A 26,113-nucleotide genomic window follows, 5' to 3' on the forward strand; every position below is an offset into this window, starting at 1 on the left:
GTATGAACTGTAAAACATCTACCTCTCAAACGATTTTCACTGAGACGCAGTAGCAGGAGAGATAAATCTTTGTCCAGCGGAGGGTGTAAAATGTAGTGAACACTCTCCCAGTCTTCATGTGCTGCCCTCCAGATCCTAATCTGTCCCGGTCCTCTCAGCGCCCCAAGCGTGCCTGAACCATGACCCCCATAACTCCTCCTTTGTTCTTAGCGATTTCCCTGATCCCTCCTGCCACCTCTGCCCCCCCAACCCATAACCCACCCTCCCATCTTCCCCCTGTCCCCGCTGCGCCATGCCCTTTGACCCCCCCCAGCGCCTCTGCTTCTCTGCGATTTCGACCTTGCATTCCTGTAAGGCACCCGGGCCCTGAAACACGACCCGCTGGTGAGCTCATCGACAGGCGTGGAGGCAGGAGTGAAACGATACGCGAGAAAAAAGAAAAAAGGAAGAAAGAAAGAAAGAAAGAAAGAAAGGAAAAGAAGAGAAAGAAGAAAGGAGACAACCATTGGTGTTGGACAGGCTTGAGCTGGTTCTGTTTGTGTGTGAGTAAGTGTGTGTGTGTGGGGTATCACCAGCAGGGTTTTTCAGAGGTACTGCTACGGTTTCACTGCACAGCGAGGAGAAGACAGGCGAGCAGAGTCTTTCTCTGCCTCGCTGGTCTGACTGCTGCCTGCTGCTTCCTGCAGACACGCGGCAGTCTCCTGCGCCCGCCACCCGCTCCTGAAAGTTAACGAGACGCCTTGTTGTTCTGTGCATCCGGGAGCTGTCCTGGGATGTGTGTGTGCTTTCAGGAGGTCACAACCCTGCGGCCTCGCTGACCCCGCGCTGACCAGCAGCTGCCTTCAGAGGGTAAGTGCCTCGCACTTCATAACTGTCTGACAAGAGATAGGGGGAGGGGGGAGGAGGGAAAGATAGAGGATATGGTCAAATTAAGCAACTGACAACATGAGAGAGGATGAGTGACAGTGACTGAGTGAGAGAGAGTGAGAAAGAGATGGAGAGAGAGAGAAATAAAGAAAGAGATGTGAATTCTCCCCAGATCATTGAGATTCAGCAGATGAGGTGTATGAGATCCACCAAGACGCATCTTAATCACTGCAATCATAATTAAACCAATCAGTGTGTCTCCTTCTGGGGTAGATTCAGAGTTTTGCCTCACCACAGATTGCAAATAGACTGTCGGGAGTGATGGATCCACCTTTTAAAAGTTTAACAGGACTATTAGATGGAGTTCGTCAACATATATATTATTCAAGACTATGTCATGTCTTTTTCCAGTTCACTGACTACAGTTCACTGTTCTTCTCTTCGACACACAATGTATAATATTGACTAGTACACTTAGAAATTCATGAGGTAGGATAACATGAAAGAAAACTGAAAACTCAAGTGGCTAAAATTAATAAGATGTAATGACACTTAAAAACATTTGATAATTTTCGTTATTACTGAAATTACACTACTTAATCAGATTCGAACATTTGTGTGGATTCTAAAACTGTAATGAGGCAGTCACAATTATCTATTTTTCTACACAATTAACTAATTATCTATTCAGAGTTAGGGTGTAATTGGTTTGAAGTGATTCTTATTGCTAGATTATGTATATTTTTAAATGATGACGTGATACATGATAATGATCAATTATTTAGATACTTCAGTCCCAGTGCAGTTACCCACAGTGTAACTACTCAAAAATACAGGGATTTATTATGCATGGATGAAAGTCAAAAGTTCATATGAGCCTGTCTTCATAGAGACCTTTGTGCTTCAGTTTTTCTAAATTGCGCTTTTTATCCCGTTGTCGGATTAATTCTAAACAAACATGCCAAGACTCAGTGTGTGGCTACTGACACACACAGTTTGATTGATGAACACTTTCCTTTAAAAGCATGGCTCGTTTTAGTGGATGGATCCATGCACTTGATGTTGTATTCACCCCGTCTGAATAACATTGAACTGCTTTGCTTCACACTCACACAGCAAAGAATTAAGATGTTTTCATTTTATTTTGTCTCGTGAATGTCATAAGCATTACTCACATTTACAGACATGGCCGTGCTTGCCAAGGGCAATGAAACTGTTGAAACAGCCCCAGAACCCACACAGCAAGCCAGATCAATCTAATCAATCCAATGACCCAAAAAAAAAAGATTATTCCTGCTCATTTGAAACTCTACTTCAGCTCAGGTGCATGGTGCAGAGTGATCTTTGTCTCTGAATAATACGGGTCTCTGCTCTCGGACGCCTGGGTATGGGACAGTCCCTACTACTGTCACATGACCAGCAGGAAACGTGAGCCATGGATGACACTTTGACCAAAGCTCTATTTGGCCCAAAGGCACAGCTTAGATATGCTAAGAGAGAGGGAGTGTGGGGGAAGACAAAGGGTAGAGGGCATGGAGACAGAGACAGGCAGAGAGCCAGAAAAAGAGAGAAAGTCAGACAGAGAAAGAGAGAGAGAAACTGATGTACTGTTAACTAAAAGAACCAGCACAAGGAGATGACTGTTCTTCTCAACTTCCCCTGCTCTCTCCTCTGGGCTGGGGGAGAGAAACGGAGATGGCCTGCTCTGGAGGAAACATAAATAGAACTAAATACCAGCACATAATACAATTACAGTTTAAGTGGTGGGCAAGGGTTCATTGAACTAAAATTTCAATAAAAATATATCATATTTGCAAGCTTACCAAGATCTCGGACTTGGGTCTATTTTTTCGATTCCAAATAAACATTCAAAGTATTGTAATAATAGCAAAACTATAATGTAGTGCAGAAATTTAAAACCGTGTTTCAATGATACATAATTATCTGTACGGTACACAACACAACACACTGTTTGAGCACAGCCACTTATATTCTCACATTATCTCAGAATCCACTTTCCACAGATCAGCACACTGTCACACATTCAAAAGAGCAGAATAATATAAATAAATAAGGCTTTAATCGATTAAAAGACGTATGCTGGATGCGAAATCTACAACAACAAAAAACCACTGCATTTGTGCGAGTGGCCTGCTGTCAGGTAGTCCCTGCTCCAGGGTCTTGGTACACACGACTGACTAAAGGCTTCAGAGAATCGTTTTATGGTCTGTGAGCAGACCAGCTCTGGAGAGACCGTTGTTGTTTGTTTTGGAGCTTTCAGAAGGCGTTCAGGAGAGAACCATGGAGAAGCCAGACGCTTGCCAGCGAGCCTAGCCGTGCCTGTCAGAAAAGCTCCAGTGGTGAAGCTCTGCTCTAGCCCTGGTGAAGCTTGCTCCATGCTGCTGACCTGTGACTCTCCCGCTTGTGCTTGGAGCCTCTCCCAGCTCCTCAGCCAAAGACGCCAGACATCGCTCACATTAGCTGACAACACAGACTCCCCAGAATTATGATTCAGGGAAGGAGGTCGAGAGATAGTTTATTCACTATCACTTAATAGCTGAGCACACATCCAAAATAAACTTTGTAGACTTTGTGCAGCCCTGTGCTGGGTGATGCAGTACCCAGAGGGTGCTAATGATGACAGTGTTTCTGCACGCCTGTCCAGGCTTAGCTACCTGTCGTTCTCCGGTTTCACCCCGACTAGCTCAGTTTGCAAAAAGCAGGCTTCAGATAGAGGCTTGGCCGTGACAGAACTCACTTGAGGAGAAATCTGTTAACCCCCTGACCCCTGTTCTGAGAGGTGTGTGTGTGTGTTAGTGTGTGAGTGTGTTCATGTATGTGTGAGCGTGTAAGTGTGTGTGTTGGTGTGTGTGTTAGGGTGTATTGGTGTGTGTGTGTGTGTGTAAGTGGGACTCAACATATCACAAGAGGGATGAACATGCTCTCTCTTTCTGACTGTCTTCTCCTCCAGAGTCAGAAAGCGCTGGCCTTTCTGCCTCACAAAACCCAGCTAGCAACACTTTCACATGACCCCCAGACCCGGCCTGGAGCGACGCTACACGAGACCCTGACACACACCTCGGTTTGGCAGACTGATTCCCAGCAAGCCCTCCAGCCAAAGAGCTACTTACTTCCTGGCTTCCACAACTTTCCTGCAGCCTGAAAAGAAAAGAAACGTTCCTGATTTCTCAGCCTCGTCTATATTCTGTCACCACCAAGACCTGCCAGACTTGACCAGGAGACTTTACATTTTTTTTGTTTGTCTTGTTTTCCAACGTCTTTCTCTCAAAGCAAGAGAGAGAATTGCCTTTCAGGCTGCAAGGATGGTTATTACTAAGGAGAGCGAGGAGACAGAGATCCACACAGTATGTGAATCTCATCAATAACGGTGAGAGGGCATCTGTTTGAATAATCCACATCAAACAAGACGCCGTGTCAGAGGAGGGTTATGCATATATTTTCCTGGTTATTCCTGTCCAACACCAATAAGCAGGTTGGATAGGCGATGAAAGCAGAGCAGAGGAGGAAGGAGGGATTGTTTTGATCAGCGAAAGAGAGGAGGACGCAAGGAGAAGAGGAGAGAGCAGAAGCCAGGATGTTGTTTCCTAGCCTCGCCAGGTCATATGGAGGATATTAGGCTTGTCTGTTGTTTTTCTCCCCCCCCTCCTCCTCTCTTTTTCATTCTCCTAAAGTCTGACACTGCAGCCCCAGTGAAACATGACTCAGGATGAATGGAGCTTTTAGAGCTTGTCGTCCCACACATTGTTCTGGTATCTGGTACTTTTTTATTTGTCCGTCACCCAATAAAACACGCACTCGGCCATTTGATACCACTTGCTGACCCAGCCTCGCTTCCCCCCTCCTCCTTACAGACAACCAGGCCTTTTTAGGATACTTTTCTTTTCACTGTTACTTGTAATTCATAAATGAAGAGCTTGCCTCATCATGTTTGGCTTCTAACCTTGTAAAGCTTACATTCCCTTACTCCTTCTGTCTCTGTTTCCAAAGCTCCGTGTGTACCAGGACTTGGTGAATCACAGAATCTGAATGTGATTGAAACAGCGAATGTTTCTGTAAAGTGTAATGGACCGCTTCCATCCCAACCCAGGCTGAGAAAGCATAAGTGGAACAAGAGAACGCAATGTCATGTAACAGAATAACGCGGTGTGTTAGCGTTTTTCATAGCGAGACCCAGCAGAGACCAAATTACCTGTGAGAACCCCATACTCAGAGCTCTTGTTTTGATTCTGTCTACTGTTCCTGAGGGTCGGACTCTTATTAGATTCTGTCTGCGTATCCACCCGCCGCTCAGACGAGCCCTCTGACAGCCTTACTCCAGTCGACTTTGGCCTGGACCCATCAGCTTCACATTCTCTCTGGTTATCCTGCCTGGGGGGTGGGGGGGCCAGGAGAGGGTGTAATTTATGTTCTCTGCACCACCTGGATCTGGAGCAAACAAGCTTGTGCCTCCACGCAATTGGGGGACCAGCGATGCGAGTAACGCCATTAAAATCCCCAAACCATCTTTTTCGTAATTTTGAGTGTGTGATTAGGCAGACAGACTATTTTCTGCTGTGCTTGTTTTTGTGTTCCTGCGTGTGTTAATGTGTGTTTTTGTGTGGGTTGGTGTGTGTGCGTGTGTTGGTGTGTACAAGGCGTCTGGCTCCTGCGGTTCTGAGGCAGTATCGGCTCCATTTGTTCAGCTGGTCCGATACAGGATCAGGTGGCCGAGGTATCCCCCGAATCCCTCGAGTCCCTCTCCTTGAGGTGCCCCAACCCCCCTTACCCCCCTTACCCCCCCCCCCCCCCCCACTCCAGACGGATCCCGTTTCCACCCCCTCAGCACACCAGCCCCTGCAATCATCCCCTACTGTCATTTATTATGGCAAAATGAAAGATTCCAAGCTGTGAGTTCGTTTGCGTTGGCACCGACGAAGGCTCTGGTCATTCAAATTCCCCACATTTTACGACTGAGGACTGCTGCAAGATTATACACACAAATACACGCACATAGAAGTACCAATGCACACGCCCACACACACAAGTACACACACAGGCACACACACACACACAGGCACACACACACAGACAAAAAGCCGTAGCCTTTATCACTTTTCCAAAACAATATCCTGGAGCAGGAGATGGCAGTATGCCATTTGGTTTGACCCCCGTCAGGCCTCCCACCTCTACCCACCTATCCAGCACCAAGTCCCTGTGGTGGGGCAGTAGAGGGCCCACTGGGACCTGGAACACCATGGGACACAGCACCAACTGCTGTCATTATGCAAATCCCCTTAGAACACCTGGCTTTAATCAATTATCCACAAGATATCTGTGTCTTTGCCTCCCACATGTTGAGACACGCATCCTGATAGCGAGAGTCACAGAGAGAGAGAGGAAAGAGAGGTTGAGAGAGAATGGAGAGAGAGAGGCAGAGAGAGGGTGGAAAGAGAGAGAGAGAAACAGAGTGGAGAGAGGGGGAGAGAGATATGAGTGAGGCAGAGAGAGAAAAAATATATATATATTGACAGGCACAGTTGGAATCAGCCAGAACAATCCCAGAGGGAATGTGAACAAGAAAAAGCAATACGAGTTGAAAATAAAACGATTGTGTTTTAAGCACTTCTGTAAAATTGTCAAAAATACTGCCACAAAGAGAGGCACTGAATGACTGCAGAAAGAAAAAAAAAGGTGCTTATAATCTGTTGCTAAAATGGTTGCTCTCCATGAAACCCAAAGTCTATGAATACCAAAATAGTGCATCTGTCTAAAGCAATCTGAAAGGTGGAGTATTATATTGGCATGCATTATCAGAAAGGTATTTTCACATCCATAGAACTGTGCACATCCCTTTACACAACTGTTTCGCACGGCACAATTTTAAGAGCGCCCGGGATTGGAAAGTGTTTTGCTTCAGTTAAATGTCACACAACACAAAATGTCAAGGGAGGAATGGGATTAGAACCCCTCACGTCCTGGTTTTATGCGTTGATCAAAAGAGTGGCAGCTTCGGTTTTCTTATCTGCAGATGAGAGAAGAAAAAAAAATCATTATATGGCAGAGGGGGGGAATGGGGCGCAAGCTTGACTGGGGTCACTGTGACTGTGTATGGTACAGGATGTAAAAACTGTGTTTGTCTGAGCATGTGTGTGTGTGTGTGTGTGTGTGTGTGTGGGCTGTTCACCCTCTCAAAACAGCTAAATGTGCATGAACATGGAGACCAGTGGCGATTTTAGACCTTTTTTAGGGGTGCTCAAGCATTTCATATCAGCACCCCTAAAACAAAACAAACAAAAAAAAAATATATATATATAATTATAATTTGATGTTGGTAGTTCATGAAGAAAGGCAAATCCTTAGTTTTTTCATCCATTCAATATTTTGCATAATAATACACAAATGTATTAATTGTTATCCAGTGAAATTGGAGATTTATTAGCAAGGGGGTTTTTCACTTTTCCAAGGCACTATATTCATCTCACATTCTCATTGGGGGCTGAGCACCCCTAAATGTCTGATCCTAGAATCGCCCCTGATGGAGACAATACGTGGTCAGGTGTTCACTTCTCCCCCCAGACTAATTCTCTGACGGAGAAATGAGGCCAGTGACCTTATGAAGGATTCTTCCCTGTCTCCTTCTGGCAGGCACTGGAACCTCCAAACATCTTACCAGCTGAAAATATGACCATGAGACTTGATGGAGTATCAAATGAAATATGGAGATTGTTATTAATTCATGGGGAAGTATGGCAGTGAGAAATATTTTTCAAAATTGTCTAGCGTAGTAGAGAGCAAATTCAAAGGAGTCTGAATTTTTGTTCTTTCAAACAGTGGAAGAATATGGAGAAAAGTGCTGCAGCACAAAAGAACCAGGCATACATTCAAATATAAGTGTGACTTTTGGATAGATAGTAACAACAGTTCCAAAATAAATATGCAATTTACAGTACCAAACAATTGTCTCACTTTCTCAAATTGTATTGTACACACACACACACACACACACACACACGTGCAATAGTAAACTTTTTTCTTTTAGTTCTTTCACGGAAATATTTAATGACCTTGTCAGTTTATTTAATTCCAGAGCATAAATAGGACTAATTATCCAATCAATTACAGAGAAATAGTTACCTTGTTTGACAACCCATATGTGGGAGAACATTATTCATACCCTGCATTACTGTAACATGAACAAGCACAGTAAATTAGACTGGAAAAGGATGGGTCCTCTCCAACACCTTCACTGCAGATGTTCTTCACCAAAAAACCATAGGCCTTCAGACAAAGCCAAATACACTACTGTTGGATGTGAGCATCTTTATAAGTAATCGCAATGATATTTCGGTTTGTTGGACGAACGCAAGACACCCCTTTTTGGTGGTTGTGAAAGGGAGACTGGTATTAAGGTTTCCCATCTGCTAACATTCGAAGCTCAGTAGCGGCTAGCCTGGTTTCCCGTCTCGGTATCCTGTGGAGAGTTATGTGAACGCTGATGAGTCGGGAGCACGGAACTGGAAAGACCTTGTCTGGCGAGAGGCCTTGAGCCGCTAATGGAAGACTGTCAGAGTGCCGAGTCATTAGAAATGCCTCATTTTCACTACGCTGTGTAAACGGCCGAATGGCCTCCGTCTAAATTAGCCCAAGTCTCCGTAGGGGAAATTGAATCGGGTAGCTAATAGGAGGGAGGGCTTCAGGTGAAGTTAGCATATCTGTATGTTTACTGACTGCTGGCCCATTGAACTTCATTTAGGAAGAACAGGAACTGTGAGCTTTTGGAAAGGTGACAAGTTGCCTCTGTAAAACGTTTAAATGGCAAGGAAACGCTCATGTTACCGCAATTGCAATTGCCACCATCATAGCCCTAGTCAACTCCGTGTCTTGGAGTGGAACAAAGGTTGTGCTGATCCATGGCGCTTGACAAACATTGGAAAGAGGATCACTCCCTCCATAAATATGGCCTGAAAGACTTGAATTGCTCAATCAGCCTCAGTCAGCTTGCTTCATAGCTGCGATAAAGAGATCACCAATATAAATGGTTTATGCTCTTAAAATGTCAAATTAAAACCTAAATGGAAGTGTCCTTTTTTCAGCCAAATAAATTCAGATAACATGTAGACCTAACTGGAAAATAATTTGAATGAAGTGAAATCCCACGGTTGATGTGTCTTCTGCCACAAGTCTGGGTAACAGTCAGTCAGGTCAGAAGGCTCGCATTCACAAAATGGATCTGTACGTAGCATCCATGGGGTTATTTATAATTGTATAATGTTATTCACATATTGGGACATAATCTTTTTTTCTGGCATACTAAATAGTATGGCAGCATGGGTATTGGAATAGTATGGTAGATACCATATGCCAGTATGGGTATTGGGGCATTCTACTGTAGATTGTAGATGCATACTTTATGAGTCTGGGGAAACACTGTTTCCCCTTCATATACTGACACTTTTGATCTTTCCTCATGTTGCTAAGACACTCATAACCTTTGAGTAATGGAGCAATTTTGCCTTTGTGTGGGTGTGTTAGTGTGTGTGTGTGTGTGTGTGTGAGAGATAGAGAGAGAGAGAGAGAGAGAGAGAGAGAGAGAGAGAGAGAGAGAGTGAGAGAGTGTGTGTGAGGTACTCGGGCTAATATCAGAGCTGGAAAAATGGCACAGCGATGACACGAGTGAAATGCTGTAATCGCAGGGAAGAGGTAGTGTGAGAGTGAGAGCGAGAGTTACCTGACAGTTGCCTGTTTGTAATTAACTGCTGTCAGAAATCTTTGGCCACGTTGAAAGATTAGTGGGCTGACGTGTGCTGGGTCTCTCTGTTTGCTCTGCCTCAGCACTACCGGCACACGAGCCAAAAACAACCACCACCACCCCGGTTACAGCACTCTCTTCCCCTCTATCACTACTTAGATCTCTCTCTTTCCTCCTCTCTCAGTCCAACTCAAAAACCCTCTCACCTTTCACCCCCCTATCCCCATATATACAGCACCCTCTCTCTCTGTCTCTCTATTTCTCCCTTCCTCCCTCCCTTTCTCTCTTCCTCTCTCCATGTCTTTCCCTCCCTCTCTCTCACTCTGTATAGCTCTGCCTGTCTGCCTCTTGTGTTGTGCTTGGAATAAATAACAACAATGACTTGCCGGTTGTGTGTCTGAGGTGCTGGATGAACCCAGAGGAGCTTGAAGGGCTTTTCTGGTGTCAGCACTCCTATGACTCCTGCGAGCTACGTGTGTGTGTGTGTGTGTGTGTGTGGTGCGTCTGCATGTGTGTGTGTCTGTGTGTACAGACAACATAAAGAGCCCCATTGATAAGAACAAGTTCTTCTTGTTAACCTATCAGGGGAGCTGAGCCGATGCCAGCTCTTGAGTCCCGAGGCAGATTTCTACTCTACCCCAGTGTGACACAGCCGAGCCCCAGCCCAGACTTGCACACGGTAGGAGGAGCACACGTGGAAACACTCACATGCCAGGAGATCCAGCGAGCGAGGAGGGTCTGGAGCTCTGTCTGACCCTCCCGCAGGCCTGCACCTCTCAGGGCTGGGCCCTCTGTTTCACACTGAAGAACACTTGCATGTGGCATTTGTGGCATTTCTAAAGTGTCTTTCTGATGCATTCCACTTCACGAAGATACCTGATCCAGTGCTCAGGGGAAAACAGATACTCATGAGAAATACCTGCTGGCCTCAGTTGCCATAACAGGTTTCAGTAACGCAGAGGGGAATTTTAATAAGTCCTCACACGTGTTTTGCTGTTATTTTCATTTTCTCCGAGGTTAAAGGCACTCAGTTTGTTTTATTACCGCTGTGACTACAGACTGGACATCAGCTGCAGCCAACAGTTGTTGAGCACACCCGTTGTCAAATAAAAGTGACAGGATGAAGGTCAGGGATGAAACAAAGCAGGGTACTGTGGAGAGGCCTGCCAGGCAGACTTGTCTGCCCACCAACAAATTAGCTTGTTTTCACTCTTTTTCTGTTTGTTTAACAATCACAAGGCTGTGAATGTGAGACCAACTGCTGGTGAAATCGACATTCTCTCTCCGACACTTACACAAATACACACAAGCTTTGACTATTGGGTAAATCCAACCCCAAACCACATAATTAATCACAACAACAGCCACAACAAGTGGCTCAAAATGACAGATTACTGTGGGCAGTACACACTAAGGGGGAAAAAGCTGTGTTCTGTAAGCACATCAACATTACCTCCAACCCCAGCGTGTGTGTATTCAAAACTGGAGGATATAGCAGAATGAAAAAACATATACATCGGCTGAACATTACAAAATCTTAAAGGGATGATTCTCTCATAGCCATGTGTTTCTACAGATAGATTGTGCAAATTGTAAGGGCTTAAACCGCAGTTGCAAAGAATGTAGCACCCAAACCACGATGATGGCTAAGAGTTTAGTTTTCCATCTCTAAATATAACTTGACATAGCCTGCAATTCCTTTGATGTAAAAGAGCATTGGATATTTGCATGATGGCTGTCAACAGAAGAACTTGAGTGAAAATTATATCAAAAGGATAAAAAAATATATAAATACCCAGACAAGCGTAAATCAGCATAGATTATTTGACGTTTAGCTTCTACACCATCTTTGAAACCAATTGCAAACTGTATATCCTAACCCAGGCAAACGTCTAAATGTAGTAATAGCTAAATGTATGCCTCAACTTCTCTTAAAGTACATTTGATGCGACAAAAGCCTAAGAAGTCCAGCCTTGCCTCAGAAAAGAAGGGAAAAGTCCACTGCCCGGAATTGTACCCCTGGGCAAACTAAATAACACTCACATCAACTCGAATAGATGTACCACATACATTTCTAACCGTGCAATCAGGGACTTTGCCAAGTCAGTGAACGTAGCTGATCAGTCTGATGATACGATAGGCCTGCTGCAGTGAGGCTTGTTCCTGCACTATGAAGTTATTTGATGTTCATGACTCTGCTGGTCCCTCATTAGTTATTTTCAGACATTCTTGTGATTCTGTTTAGAAAATTGTCTGTCTGCGGAAAAAAATGGAAACCCAGAAATATCTAATCCGCCATCCCCTAATCAATCCCAGGAATGAGAGTGTCTATCCCGTGAGATTACAGTCCATCTATCTCATAGGCACCAATTACAGTATAGCATCTCTGAGGGAAAGTAAAAGATGAGTCCTTTACAGTTTTACCAGCCTAGTGTTTGTGTGTTGACATGAAAACACAACTATATCAATATGACACCATAGCCTTGGGGGTTGCCAGCTAGTACAAACATGTACTTGATGATCTTACGGCGTCCTCAATCATCTTTTACTGCAGTTTTACATGCCTTCCCAGTGAGAATTTGCACCATTCACCCATGACTATTACAGGCCTTTCTCCACTTCTCCAACACTGTAATTCACACACAGGGGCCTTTATAAATAACTAATGGTGGCTAAAACAAAGATCTCTATATCTTAACGTGAGGTGGCAGTGGGACAGGTGTGCTGGCTACGCTGGCTCTCCCAGACTAATGTAATTAATCTACTTTGTGCCATGTTAAAGGCACAGAGGCACACTGGAGAAAGAAAAATGAAAAGGGAAAGTCATGAATTATACAGTGATACTAGCTGCACAGCAACTGACCTTAGCTACTTTTCCAATTTTTTATTAGATTTCCTTACTTTTTTCTTTGTCATTCTTCTTCACTTTCTCTCGTGGTAGGCATTTTTTTTTATGAGAGGGCACCTGACACAAAGCCCCATGCACTCTGTCCCCATGAAGGAGCAGGGAGGTGATTTTGCCATCTCTCTGAGAAACTGAGAGGAGACATATTAGCCATATGTGATTCATTTATGATGCCATGCTTCAAATAATCTGCGCAGGGTGACAGACGCCAGAGCTGGGCCCGGTGCCACCTGAAAGAAAGAGCGATGCACCAGGGTGTCGTCACCGCTCCGTGAGGGATGAAGGGATTAGACAGATCCCTTTCATCAATACATCTGAGGTCATCACTCAGCGCCGTGACCAACCCCATCTCTCCTATCCTCCATCTTTCCCCCCTGACCGTCTCCGTCATCGCTTCTCTTCCTCCTTTCTCTTCGTATTCCTTCTCACTCTCTCTCCTCTTGTGGGGAGATGAAAGAATAGAAAGAATAGGCTAGTTAAATGGAAATCTGGACCAAGGTTCTGCTATTCATCTACACCCTGAGTGGGATGTTGAGTGATTGGGAGTGGGGACTAGATGTGGAGATCTGGGGGAGACAGCCCAGGGATGTTTCCTAAACTATTTCTAACTGGGGAAACTAGCCGTGGCGGTGAGCGGACGCTGGAGGGAAGCGGGATGGTGAGGGTTTAGCCGCGGAGAGCAGATGGAGGTACAGATTGGTATGCACATGGTTATTGCCTTAGTGGAGCCATATGGGGAGAAAATTATATTTCCAAATATCTGTTGTGTTTTTGTCAACAGAACTAGAAGAACATGGTCTTTTAAATGAAGGATCAGCACATACAACCAACATCGCTAGACACTGAGGTAATTTTTTCCACATCAGTACAAGACTACAGTATGACTGTTATTATTTCGTTTTTTTTACAGTTACAATTTTAGAATCAATGAACAAAACAGATATTCTGGACTTTTATATTGATGAAATCCACACATCTTCAGGAAGACTGGGTTATTGTTATTAGTTAAGGTCTTGTTTTAGTCAAGTCAGTAAGGCTGAGCAAGGGAACCGAGAACAAGAACAAGACAGTCAAGCTACTGGTCAAAGGAAGTGGAATCACTTGAGCTTCCAGATCACGACAACAACAACAACAACAACAACAGCATCAAACTTCTGTAATCAGAGGATTAGACAACGCCTGACAGCCTCAAGCACAATTTCACCTGTGATCTGGAATTATCCACAATCCTCTTGTAGTGAATATCAGACTAATATTTAGTCTGAGGACAAGACAACATATCCAATGCCCATACCCTGTGAAATAATAATTGTGCATCTCCCCAATCAGACTTTTGACAGTTTTAGTTATAACCTTCCACAAGGAATTAGCAGATTAACAACAAGCGTGCTAATCCACTCTCACTGTCTCACTAATTCTGAATGAGAGCCAGACCAGCAGAAAGCTTCATTGGTAATGAGGAGAATCTCTTTGCTACAGATGTTCTCCAGGGGTAGAGAGTGAAGCGATAAACAGTGAATTTGGCCAGGCAAATTAAATCGCTTGTCTAATTGATGTCCCAACTTTCTTTTTTGTCTACATTGCTTAAGTACGCGTCTTTCCCCTATCTTCTTAAAGTGAGCATCATCCGTCATATAAGTACCGTGGATGTCTAATAAATAAGCAAATCCCAGACGAGGTTGCAAATTCACATTAATTATAATACAACAATTTTATAACTCTTTGGGGTCATTCAGCTGTCGATTGGGTTGCGGCATTCTTCACCCTTTTTTAATTAGTGGACAGTCTGATAATGAATGTTCCTGTGAGCAGTAAACACTGAAGAAAGGACGTACTTTATGTGAGTGTGATAGTGTTATAAAATGACCTTAAATAAACATAACTCATGATGTGAAAGTTGATAAGAGACAATCAAAACAAACACCAGACCACAATCTAACAAAGCATTGACTTATCGGTTCTTGGGTCCTACCTAGTAGTACTCTCGGGCCCACATCTGATTCAACTAACACAACGTCGATGGTAGTTGTGTTTATTTCCTAGTCTGCATCGGTCGGAGTACACAACTCGGTTACTCTTCAGTTTCTCTAAAAACAGACACACTGCAAACAGAGTGGCAGTCCTTTTTCCTGCTCTTTTCAACTTGTTTTGTCCAATCGTGCTCCTCAGAGTAGCCCAGCAGGAGAAATCAAAACACAAGCTGTGCATACAATGAAAATGCAAAAAAACATAAATGGCTCATTTAAAACCATTGCCATTATGTTCAGGAACTGCTTAAAAGTCAATCATACTGTATGAGTTAGGGGCTGGTCTGGAACTACAACCTGCAGTTATCTCGGTGTTCAGGAGAGATGGTTTGCTTTATGTTTTACATTTTGCATTTTCATTCTTTTAGCATGCACTTTTATCCAAAGCAACCGACAAATAGCATACGTAAGTAAAGTGGAAGGTGAAAAATCTGAAGTGCATTGCTCTAACAGTACTGAACTCTATTTGATGAACTTTTTTTTTCATGCAGTCTCTTCAAATCACTGACTCGTCAAATCATAGATAGCCAGCTCGCATTGTTCAGCGTATGGGTAAGGGTTGGTGAAGGACGATCTGGACAATAGCCCTTCAGGACAGAGAAACCCTCACACAGTCTCAGTATGAAGTGTCTAGCCTTCAGGGTAGAAGCTAGAGCCCACATCCTCACCAGTACAGCCAGGCAAAGACTTCCTCTCCCTTCAGTTCAGAGGGGGAAATTCAGCCCAGATGTGACTTCAAACAGAGGGAAAAGCTTCAGGGATTGGAGAAGGGATAAGGCCCATCCTTTGCGTGACCCTCAGACCTGTTCCTGGCGTGTATCTCTTTTTCTATCCCTCTCCCCTTTCTTTCTTCTTTCTTTCTTTCTGCCTTTTATTTTCACACCCTCTCTGTCCATCTCTCTTGTTCGATGTTTTGTTCTTGTCTTTTCTGTTCCAACAAAATCCTTCTTTACTTACTGTTTCTCGGTTGTCTTTTCTCTCTCTTTTGCTCTCTCTCTCTCTTTTGCTCTCTCTCTCTTTTGCTCTCTCTCTCTCTCTCTCTCTCTCTCTCTCTCTCTCTCTCTCTCTCTCTCTTGTCTACTTCTTCTCTCACTGCCTTTACTCCTTAAATCTTTTTTCTCAGTGATCCTCTCTCTCTATCTCCTCGCCTGATACAGGGCCGGGCCCGTCAGTGGTTGTAAAGCCTGACATTAGCATTGGGCTGCAGTGGAAGAGATGAAGCCATAGCATTCATGTAGCCTCACAATTCACATCTGAGAAAACTCACTGAACACTGATTGAGCACTTTCGGCCTCCTAACAGTGTGACAAGAGCTTTCATCTTTAAAACAGACGCCGGTAACTTCTCGTCTCTTTAACTGGACAGAACAAAAAACATAACAACCCCCATGACTGAGCATATCAGGGTAAAAAAGGGTAGCAGGAACGTTTAATAATATTCATATTGCGCTCTTGGAAGTGACAGTTGGAAATTGGACTTGCCTCTCATGAGACTTTACATTACGAATGCAGGTATAGAAGGTTGATTGGGATTGAACTGACACACTTAAACATGATTACCGCGCGAAGATTAATGAACATATTGATCAGCTGTGAGCTAAAAACGTAATCAGCTTCCCTGCTCCCTCTGAAGGAGCCTGTGGTTGGTCTCAGTCCATCTCTCCCTGCCATAATCACACAAACACCAAGCAAAACAGGAATGTCATACCACAGTCATCATACTGCTATCTTACCAATCACATTCCACGTGTTAAACAGGGATGTGGAGTTGCTTTGAAGTGTCCAGATGTAAACATACCAGGAGAAACACGCTAAGCTAATGATGTCTCCTGGGCCTGCTGTGTGAATGTGGGTGAAGTAAACACCAGGGCCAAGGGCCCGTATCTGTGGCCTCACTGTAAGCTCTCAAACAGGGTTACTCTCTAACGTCCAGTCAGAAACAGACACCATGTTGGACTTTGATCTGATCTCAGGAGCGGGCAACACCGGTTCTCCAGTTTCAGCAGAACAGTGCCCCTGTAAACATCACTCGCAACGCTGAGAGAGAGAGAAAGAGAGAGAGAGAAATAGAGAGAGAGAGAGAGAGAGAGAGAGAGAGAGAGAGAGAGAGAGAGAGAGAGAGAGAGAGAGAGAGAGAGAGAGAGAGAGAGAGAGAGAGAGAGAAAGAAGGAATGAAGAGGAGAGGAGAGGAGAGGAGAGAGAAGGAGAGAGAAGGAGAGAAAAATGTATTGACAGAGACAGAGAAAGGAGAGAAATGGAAGATTGGTCCCAGGTCTGATGCAAAAATAATATTTGGATTTATAAAAGATGTGTAAAATTGGTATCCCTTTGAAATCAATACATAAAGCATGACTTGTAATTCAGTGATTCAAGATTAGATCAGGAATTTATCTTTAAGTTTGCTCAAGTGACGAAACGGAAAAACCTAAATATTTAACTGGAGTAACTGGAGTCCATGTTTGCATTTCTTTGAGATTATTCTATTTTACATTTATATTCCATTACTGATGACTACAATATGCCAATCTCTCAAGTAAAGCACAGGAAAGCAACTTTTTTGTAATACAAATTACCTACTTGCTGCATAAAGAATTCAGTTTGAATCCGACACGGTATGTAGTGTCATAGTTTGTCAGACCAGGAAACAATGCCTTAAACATCCCTGGACTTCAGACAATTATTGTAATAATGTTGAAATGTGCAATAGAACATGTTCATCCACTGCAAAGAAAAACTGCACTGTTGCCTCTGCATTCTTCACATGTCCAATATACTGTATAATTCATGCTGTGTACAGCGACCTGATTTATGAAGAAATTAAATATTTTAGACCGGGCACGGCAAGGCAGTCCATCTTTGTGGCATGGCAGCCACAATTAAACATGAAAGGGTGAATGAAACCAACCAAGCTGAGGAGAGATGTTGATGTAGTGGCAGATTGGTATGGCATTGGGTGGATTCCTGTCCTTGGGAGGGAAGGAGAGGGATTTGAGATGTGGCCATGTCACAGTGTCAGTTGTCAGGGGACCTGTAACATCTGTTTAAAAGTTGTCCATAGTTTACATTTGTTAATCAATCTGCTACACCAATAACAATGAGTGGGTGGCTTGTGTTTGTTTTGTTTTTAAGATGTGCAATTTGGGTGAATCTGTACCTAACATGTACCTAAATAGTCATGGAGTAGACTCCAGAATGTAAAATAAAGAGATCTGTGATACACACATGCCATTTCAAACTCTCCTCCTCTAGTAGTAGGCTGTGTCTGTGTATGTGTGAGAGAATATGTGTATTTGTTTGTGTATATGTGAGAGAGAGAGAGAGGGCGGGGGGGGGGGGGAGAGAGAGTGTAGGGCAAAAGTATGCTGAATCTGAACTTTGTCGGATGGCTGAATAGTCAAAAGACGCTTCTTCGGTTGACAGTGCATCTGAAAGCTTTACATTAGGTGAAAATGACGCTGACAGGAATATCAATCCTTAAGTGCCCTCGGCCTCATAGGAAAAGTTGTTAACCACAAAAATGACATTAAACGAAAGACTACCAGGGGACCCATGTTCACTTCATCAGCGCATTTATAATTATTAGTTGGAGAAACAAATTAGACCCGGTATAGCCTATGCCTATATCTATAGACAATACAAAACAATTTATAATATAAATACGCCCCAGATATGGCCAAATACCTGGAATACAACTTGCTATTCTATGTTAACACCGGTGTGCGGGCAGCAGCAGCGGGGCGGATCTGTGGCTTAAAGCCACCCCTGAGCTGCTCCGGGAGATGCATTCTTTAGCAGGGAAGGGAAGGGAAGGAGGGACCAACAGAGCCGAAGAGAGCGAGACTGAGAAAGAAAGAGCAAGCGAGTGAGCGAGCGAGGGAGGAGAGAACGAAGTGGTCGGTGCACCGACATCACTATCAACTGAACTTATCTAACGTAACAACTCTCCGGGATTCGTAGCATTGAAGGCAATTTTTATCATCCCAAAAAACGCAAGCCGTCATGGCTGGGGCATCAAGCGGATACCATGGCAAGTGCGCTTTCTCTGTTCCAGGGGATTCTAACGTGGAAACTCTTCGCTGTTGTTCTGGTCCCACTGTAGTTGTAATGCATTACCGAAGATTTTGAAGGAATCGTGGCCGTAGGTTGAGCTGCGGCTGAACATAAAAGTGCGGACAGTGTTGTGGACTCTCTACTGGGCTCGGGCAGTATGCCGACTGATAGACTCATGGGTGGCAGAGCGCTCGGAACCGATTCGCACAAACAGTACCAAATGGCACTGGATCGTTGCGCACTGTCACATTCCAGGATTGCATGAAGGACAAAGCAATAGAGAAAAAGTTTAAACGTTATTATGGGGTTCACAATGGATGTGGATATAGCGCCGTCTAAGGTATGGTGAACTTGAAGGCATCTTAACAATCGTTATTCATATAAAGCAACGATACCGAAATAAATGGTATGGGTACACACATATAGGCTACACCATGTTGGGTATAAACATAGTACTTTAGCGAACGACTGCTTTTGCAATGTAAATAGTTTTTGTTCAAGTGTAATTTCGCAAAAGTGCGGATTCTAGGCTACGTATTTATCTGCACTTGCCGTAGCCAGCAGGTTATGCTTTACATAGGCCATGTAAGACTTTTGCTATGAATTAATTTTTAATCTAGGTTCAATCGTAGATCTGCAGTTTGTCATCCAGGCAGGAAAGGTGACCAAGTTGACGTAGGCCTATCAGAGAGATCAGATAATGTTTTAAATAAATGTTTTATTTATGTATTCGTGCGTTAACTAATTTAATCGTGTCTGGGATCAATGCGCTACAAAGCACTTTAATTTTTTCCTCCATTGCCAGCAAATAAAAAAAAATGAAAAAACTCGATATACGCTTGAGGTTTCAACGCACGGTACGGCTCTCAATCCCTCTTTGTAATAATTCATTCAAATGAACACCCCTTGCTGGGTAGGCTTTGATGTGTACCTGATATGCTTCTTATCGCCTTTTAAATACCCTATCAACTTAAAACTTTTAATTGCATTTCTGTCGTTAAATCTCCAGTACTTGGCTAATCGGATTTTGTCCTGGTGTGATATCACTTTGTTCATCTGTAAACTGCTCTCAATAAAATACAACACCTTCAATTTTCATTTTAAGCGTCTAAGGGTATGTTCTGCCATTCAGTTCCGTTTTTACAACTGACATTACATTTAGTGGTCCCTGGCCCTTAAATACGTACAGCGAAAATCATTTTAGATGCTGCTGCCGTGGCACATTTTTTTTGCGGTATGTGCTTGCATATTTTCCCGGTATCTTATTTGATTAAATGTTGTCTTTTCAATTTAGAAAAGTAGATCGCAGATGTATTTTATGTTTCTTTTGTTTAATGTTCCATAGAATCCAACAACAAACCAATTCACGTGAGAGCCGAGGCCCTTCTAACCCATGGTTATCCTGCCCGTTTAAAATTCTAGACATTCACGCCGTTATTTATTAAAAGTATATGGGCCTATTGAGCATTGACTAGGGGTGGCGCTCCTGTTAAGTTGAAAGCACAGGATGACAAGCAGTATCTTTCAATCATCAGGGAAGAAAATGTGTTATGGGCTATAAAACCTGACTACTGCACGAGGGGATCCAACGCATTCGCATGGCCTTGTGGTGACGACTCCCGACATCTCATTGAAAAATAGCCCATATCGATCATTTATTGCAGGTTGAAGGACTAAATTATTTTCCAATCCCATTTCATTTGACAAGCTGCGTATGTCATTCTAGCTTGATGGAGAAGCTCAACTGGACTACTCCACCCCACCTTACAAAACACACACACACACACAGTGCTGTGTGTAATATCATGAGCTGGAAGTGTACAAACATCTTGTACAGTTAAGAAAAGACAGACTCAATTTACAGTAAGCACGTGTAGCAACATCGACATCAAACTCTTCAAAATTACAAAGACAGAAAATTGCTTTTCACATTTGAGAAAGGGCTTGCCATATGGTGTAATGTTCCTTGACTTGTCTTTGACTTTTTATGTTTCAAACAAACTCGACTTCTTCCTTGGTGTTCTTGTTGTTTTGTAGTATCACCGTGCTGTTGGAAGTACAGAGTGAACATGGTGTGCTAGCAGTGCTATTTTCTCCTCGGATAGCGTAAAGGAGCCATGAAAGACTCCATTATATCTCTTAAACCGGATGTGCCAGAGCTGTCCTGCATTTTTATCAGATGGTTTGCCATTTTTGAAAGAAATAGCCTGTGCATAATTTCAAAGCTGTGGGAATCCGTGTGTGTCTGTGTGGGAGGGGGCAGGGGGTATAGATGTGTGTGAGACTGTGTGTAAATGGTGTGTGCATTAATCTTGAGTCAAAGTGTGTGTGGTGGGGGGTGGGGTACGGGGCAGGAGAGGGTTCTGTGCCTGGGCAAGAGAGCGAAGCTCTTTTGACTGAGAACAGACCACCCCTGAAAATACTAATCCAGCCATTCTTTTGTTGGAACAGGTCTCTGGATCCAAATGTCACCCCCCTTGGACACTACCTCAGGAGGGGAGCAGGAGAGTGTGACGGGTGGGCGAGTGAAGCCTACGAAGGCTCACCGCTGCCAGGCTACTTACTGGTCCAGACTGGGCCCGCTGCAGTGAGACAGGACCCCTGCTACGGTCTGATATCTCAGCATGGATGGAGCCAGTCAGTGGAGAGGCTACAGCAGCAGCTAATGAGACCATTGCTCTTCAGCTGAGCACTGGCAATTACAGGGGGATTACCCTTGCGCCTTCCTCCCTTCTCCACCCTGTGAACTGACGCTTTATCAAACTCTCTTAAAGGACTCTGTCTTTATAGTGGATATTCTCCATTGCCTTTTTCAACCCTACTCGTACAGGGAGGTGTGACAATTTTTTTTTTTCCTTTGCTCAACTTTGTTTGTTTTTTGGTTTCACTATGGAGTTTTTACAGGCCAGACTGTGGAATAAAGACTGGGCCTCATTTGTGAGATTCTGGCTGACGGTCCTCCTGAGTCTCAACATGCAGTTTAGCTCTGGTGCTTCCTGCCCTGTGGAGTGCCGCTGCGACAAAACGTACGTTTACTGCAATGAGCGGAGCCTGACTTCAGTACCCCTGGGTGTTCAGGAGGGCCACAAGATCCTCTTCCTCCACAACAACCAGATCAACAACGCCGGCTTCCCGCTGGAGCTTCACAATGTCGGCTCGGTCGAAACCGTGTATCTCTACGGCAACCAGCTGGACGAGTTCCCCCTTAACCTGCCCAAGAACATCCGGGTTCTCCACCTCCAGGAGAACAACATCCAGACTATCTCGAGGGCTGCCCTGGCCCAGCTGCCCAAGCTGGAGGAGCTCCACCTGGACGACAACTCCATATCGACGGTGGGGGTGGAGGAAGGGGCCTTCAGGGAGGCCCTCAGCCTCAAGATGCTCTTCCTCACCAAGAACCACCTGAGCAGCGTGCCCATCGGTCTGCCGGAGGACCTGACTGAGCTGCGATTGGACGAGAACCGTATTGCAGTCATCGCCGAAGAGGCCTTCCAGAACGTGACGCGTCTGCAGCGCCTCCTGCTGGATGGGAACCTGCTGACGGACGAGGGAATCGCACCCGGAACCTTCCAGGAGCTCACCAACCTCCGTGACTTGGCGCTGGCCCGAAACTCACTCACATTCCCCCCGCCCCTCCTCCCCAGCCAGGCCCTGGTCCGGCTCAGCCTGCAGGATAACCAGATTGACCAGATTCCTGTGGACACCTTCTCCCAGCTCCAGGGGCTGGAGAAGCTGGACATCTCCAACAACCAGCTGCAGATCCTCACGCAGGGAGTCTTTGACGGACTTGTCAGCCTAAGGCAGCTCACTGTTCGTAACAACCCGTGGCGCTGTGACTGTGCCGTCAAATGGGTGGTGGTGTGGCTCAAGTCGTTGTCGGCCTCGCTCAATGTCCGGGGCTTCATGTGCCAGAGTCCGGAGAAGGTGCGTGGTATGGCAATCAGAGAGCTGACCCTGGATGTAATTGAGTGCCCGTCTGGCTCCGACGTCCTGCCCTGGCCCACCTTGCGCTCCACTCCCCCTCCAACCACCACCACCGCCATGACCACCAAGCTCACCTCCACCCCCATCCCCACGTCCACCCCCTCCTCCCTCGCCTCCCCCTCCCCTCTCCCGGCCCTGCCGCCTCACCCCTCTGGCCCCTTGCCGCCGTATGAGGACCCTCTTCGCATCTCTTTCCACGTGGTCAACTCCAGCTGCATCGAGGTAAGCTGGGACTCCTACTACACTGTCACGGCCTACAAGGTCACCTGGGTGAAGATGGGCCAGAGCCTGATGAGCGACGTCACACGAGAGAAAACGGTCAGCGGAGACCGGCGCCGGCTGAGTCTGACGGGCCTGGAGCCTCGCTCTCTCTACCGGGTCTGCGTGTACGTCCTGGACACACTCAACTCCTACCGGCCTGGGGAGGATACCATCTGTTCCGAGGCCAGGACCAAGTCTGCCTCGACCAACTCCAACAACAAGGCCGCCGGGTCGGAGCAGGCTGCCCCTCAGGACATCAATTCCACGCTCCTATTGGCTGGGGTGATCGGAGGGGCGGTGCTTGTCGTCCTGGTTACGCTGCTTGGCCTTTTCTGTTGGTACATGCACAAGAAGAGCCGTTCGTCATCGACTCAGTGGAAATACAACCGGGGACGCAGAAAAGATGATTACTGCGAGGCGGGCACCAAAAAGGATAACTCCATCCTGGAGATGACTGAGACTAGCTTCCAAATAGTCTCCCTGAACAATGAGCAGCTGCTCAAAGGGGATTTCAGGATCCAGCCCATATACACACCCAATGGGGGAATAGGCTTCAGAGACTGTCACCTTAGTAACAATAGCTTAGCCTACTGCAAGAGCAGCAATGTTCCCAGCACCGAGTTCTGCCTCACGTGATATTGCACTGTTCAGGACAGACGCACTGCGTCCTCATTCACCACCCTTTGTTTGAACCGAAAGCAGACAAACACACACAAAACAATCTTAGTTAAAATATACTGTACCATATATATATTTCCTAGTTCTGTCTTACATGTAATTTATATATGGACAATAATGTGGAATCTGATATCTTTTTTATTCTTAGTAAAAGAGATACAAATGGTTTTATAATCAGCTGGGGTTTGAAAGTTGTTTTATGCTCAAGTAGTGAACATGAGAATTTGTACAATCACTGCACGCTGGTGTAGTTCTGACGAACACGGTCAGGTCTAGACGGTTGGACTCATGAGGGCTGGGATTCTTTGCTAACCACAGAAGTGAAAATAAGGCCTTTGTGCAGAAACGAAGCAACCCCTTGCAGCCAGAACGGCAGTTAAGATAACACAGCGGTCAAGCAATACAAACACTGCTGATTAGACGACCATGGAAAAATAGCACTGGTGGTATTTTCTGAAAAGAATTGAAGTGCACTTTTCTCAATGCATCAGAGAGCATAAGCAGCCATTCAGGAAATTGGCATTTTTTTCAGAGGAAAACAAATCAGACAACAAACACTTTTCAACACCCCTTGGCCCGCGTAGGATTAAGTAGACAATTTTGAATGTGGTAGGTGTTGGAGTAGGAAGAAGTACAACGTCGGTGTTGAGCTGAACAGCCTCACCTCAGTGAACTTGCAATGTTATGACAGCTGTGACCACTAGGGGGCAGTTCTTCTCATTCAGCAAGGAGGTTGCCTGAAAGGTGTGTGTGTGTGAGACAGAGAAAGAGAGAGAGGGAGAGAGAGAGAGAGAGATCTTACCACCCCAGAATCCATTACCTCAGCTGCATGGGTATTGTTTGAAGTGTTGTTTAGCTCATCGAGCTACTTAAAGGTGTGGAATAATTTAAAACTAACTGTGGGATCTCTGTTCAGGGGGCCAATAATCCAGATTTTCTTCTACTCTGGGCTTGTATCGTGGTGACATCTTTGCCCCTGTGGGGGTGGTGTCTTGTCTGCAGAGTTTGTGAGGAAGTGATGGATTTGTTGTACCGTAGGAGATTAACTGACATCACTCTCCATACACTCATCCATCCTGTCTTTTTTGTCGTTTCTTTTGATGGTTAGACAAATGATTCACTCACAGCAAACATATTCTTATGTTTTCATTGGCCTCACAGTAGTTTGATGAAGGAGCTGTCCCTCATAATTGTTCTCTTCATTGTCTGGTCAGTCTGAGGGACTGGCTATTTTGTTTACTGATTGATGGTCCAAAACAAAGCGGGGGCTCAAAATGGTGTTAGATTGATTCAGAGGGAGAAAAAAAAAATCTAAACAAAGACTATTGACCTCTACTGATGGATTTACCCCAACTGATCCCCTTTGCTGTCCCGGCCCTCAGATCCCTGTGGGAGCTCAATTAAAACCCAGTCTGGTGTGGCTGCTGCAGCTCTGAGCATGTGGAATGTGGTGTGCCAGTGAGAAGTCTTCATTATACATTTCTTACTCAGACTTCATTTGCTTTGACAAGATTTTGTTTTGCGGAGACGAGTTCAAAGAATTCCTTCACCCCTGCCCTTCTCCCTCAACCCCTCTTCCCTCTCCCCTCTCCCCTCCCCCTTATCCCATTCCCCTCTGCCCACCCAACCCCATCTCATAATCCTCATCCAAAAAAGGGAGAAAAATATGCAGACGTTATTTTCACTTGGCTGTATGAATCACACGCAGAGAGGGGGATGAAAGCCAAATGACAGACTGCACTCTTTGTAGGGTGCTAAGAGTCAGTGGCACCGACACAGCAACGACACCAATTTTAGCAACCCACTGAGAATGTATGGTTTGAAGGTGCAGGCTAAGGAAGTGATTGTAATGACCGTGCTTGGTGTTTGTGCTTGAGTATTCACTCTTAGGAATCTCCTGTGAGGATTTACCATGAGGCAGTTGGTGTTGTGGAGTTACAAATACATACTCCTGGTTTTAGATTGTGTTCTATTGAAGATCATTTCGAGTTATGCTAACTACAGGCTCTCCCAGGTTTTCCGTGTAACACCCAAAAGACAACTTCTCCAAATGGTCTCATTCCCTTTATATAGCAGATATACATTACATTTACAATTAGTCATTTAGCAGACGCTCTTATCCAGAGCGACTTACAGTAAGTACAGGGACATTCCCCCCGAGGCAAGTAGGGTGAAGTGCCTTGCCCAAAGACACAATGTCATTTTGCACGGTGGGGAATCGATCCGACAACCTTCTGATTACTAGCCCGACTCCCTCACCACTCAGCCATCTGACTACCGTATGTACCATATATCGAGCTACTGAAAAACATTCAACATGGCAGTTGGTGTTCTGTGGTTGTCAAAGTATCTAAATTGTTCGACCGATACACACGTGTTAGCACACACAAAACTACACACTACACACACTGTTACTACTACTGTTCTCTTTATCACACACCTGAGTTCACCTGGGTTTACCTGGGTCCACCTGACTTCACCTTGGTTTACCTGGGTCCACCTGGGTTCACCTTGGTTTACCTGGGTCCACCTGGGTTTACCTAGGTTCACCTAGGTTTGCTCCTTGGTCCATTTACAACTGCTTTGTGGTCCT

The 26,113-nt window shown here is 45.0% G+C and overlaps 1 protein-coding gene across 2 annotated transcripts; it reads left to right on the forward strand.

The window, feature by feature from the left end:
- The first annotated feature begins 395 nt into the window (after positions 1-395).
- Positions 396-25,356, forward strand: flrt2 (fibronectin leucine rich transmembrane protein 2). 2 transcript variants are annotated; one of them, XM_047021470.1, is made up of 2 exons: positions 396-849; positions 21,049-25,356. In XM_047021470.1, the coding sequence occupies exon 2, from the start codon at positions 21,487-21,489 to the stop codon at positions 23,476-23,478; it is 1,992 nt and encodes a 663-aa protein (XP_046877426.1). In that variant the 5' UTR covers positions 396-849; positions 21,049-21,486; the 3' UTR covers positions 23,479-25,356. The 2 variants fall into 2 exon arrangements, with proteins under 2 accessions (XP_046877426.1, XP_046877424.1); XM_047021468.1 differs by lacking the exon at positions 396-849 and adding an exon at positions 18,360-18,937.
- The last annotated feature ends 757 nt before the right edge of the window (positions 25,357-26,113 follow it).

The sequence above is a fragment of the Hypomesus transpacificus genome, chromosome 6, assembly GCF_021917145.1.
Source record: "Hypomesus transpacificus isolate Combined female chromosome 6, fHypTra1, whole genome shotgun sequence".
NCBI classification, from domain to species: domain Eukaryota; kingdom Metazoa; phylum Chordata; class Actinopteri; order Osmeriformes; family Osmeridae; genus Hypomesus; species Hypomesus transpacificus.

Bases quoted from the DNA above. Each gene is read 5' to 3' on its own strand.
- flrt2 (XM_047021470.1), top strand. From the start codon at position 21,487: ATGGAGTTTTTACAGGCCAGACTGTGGAATAAAGACTGGGCCTCATTT.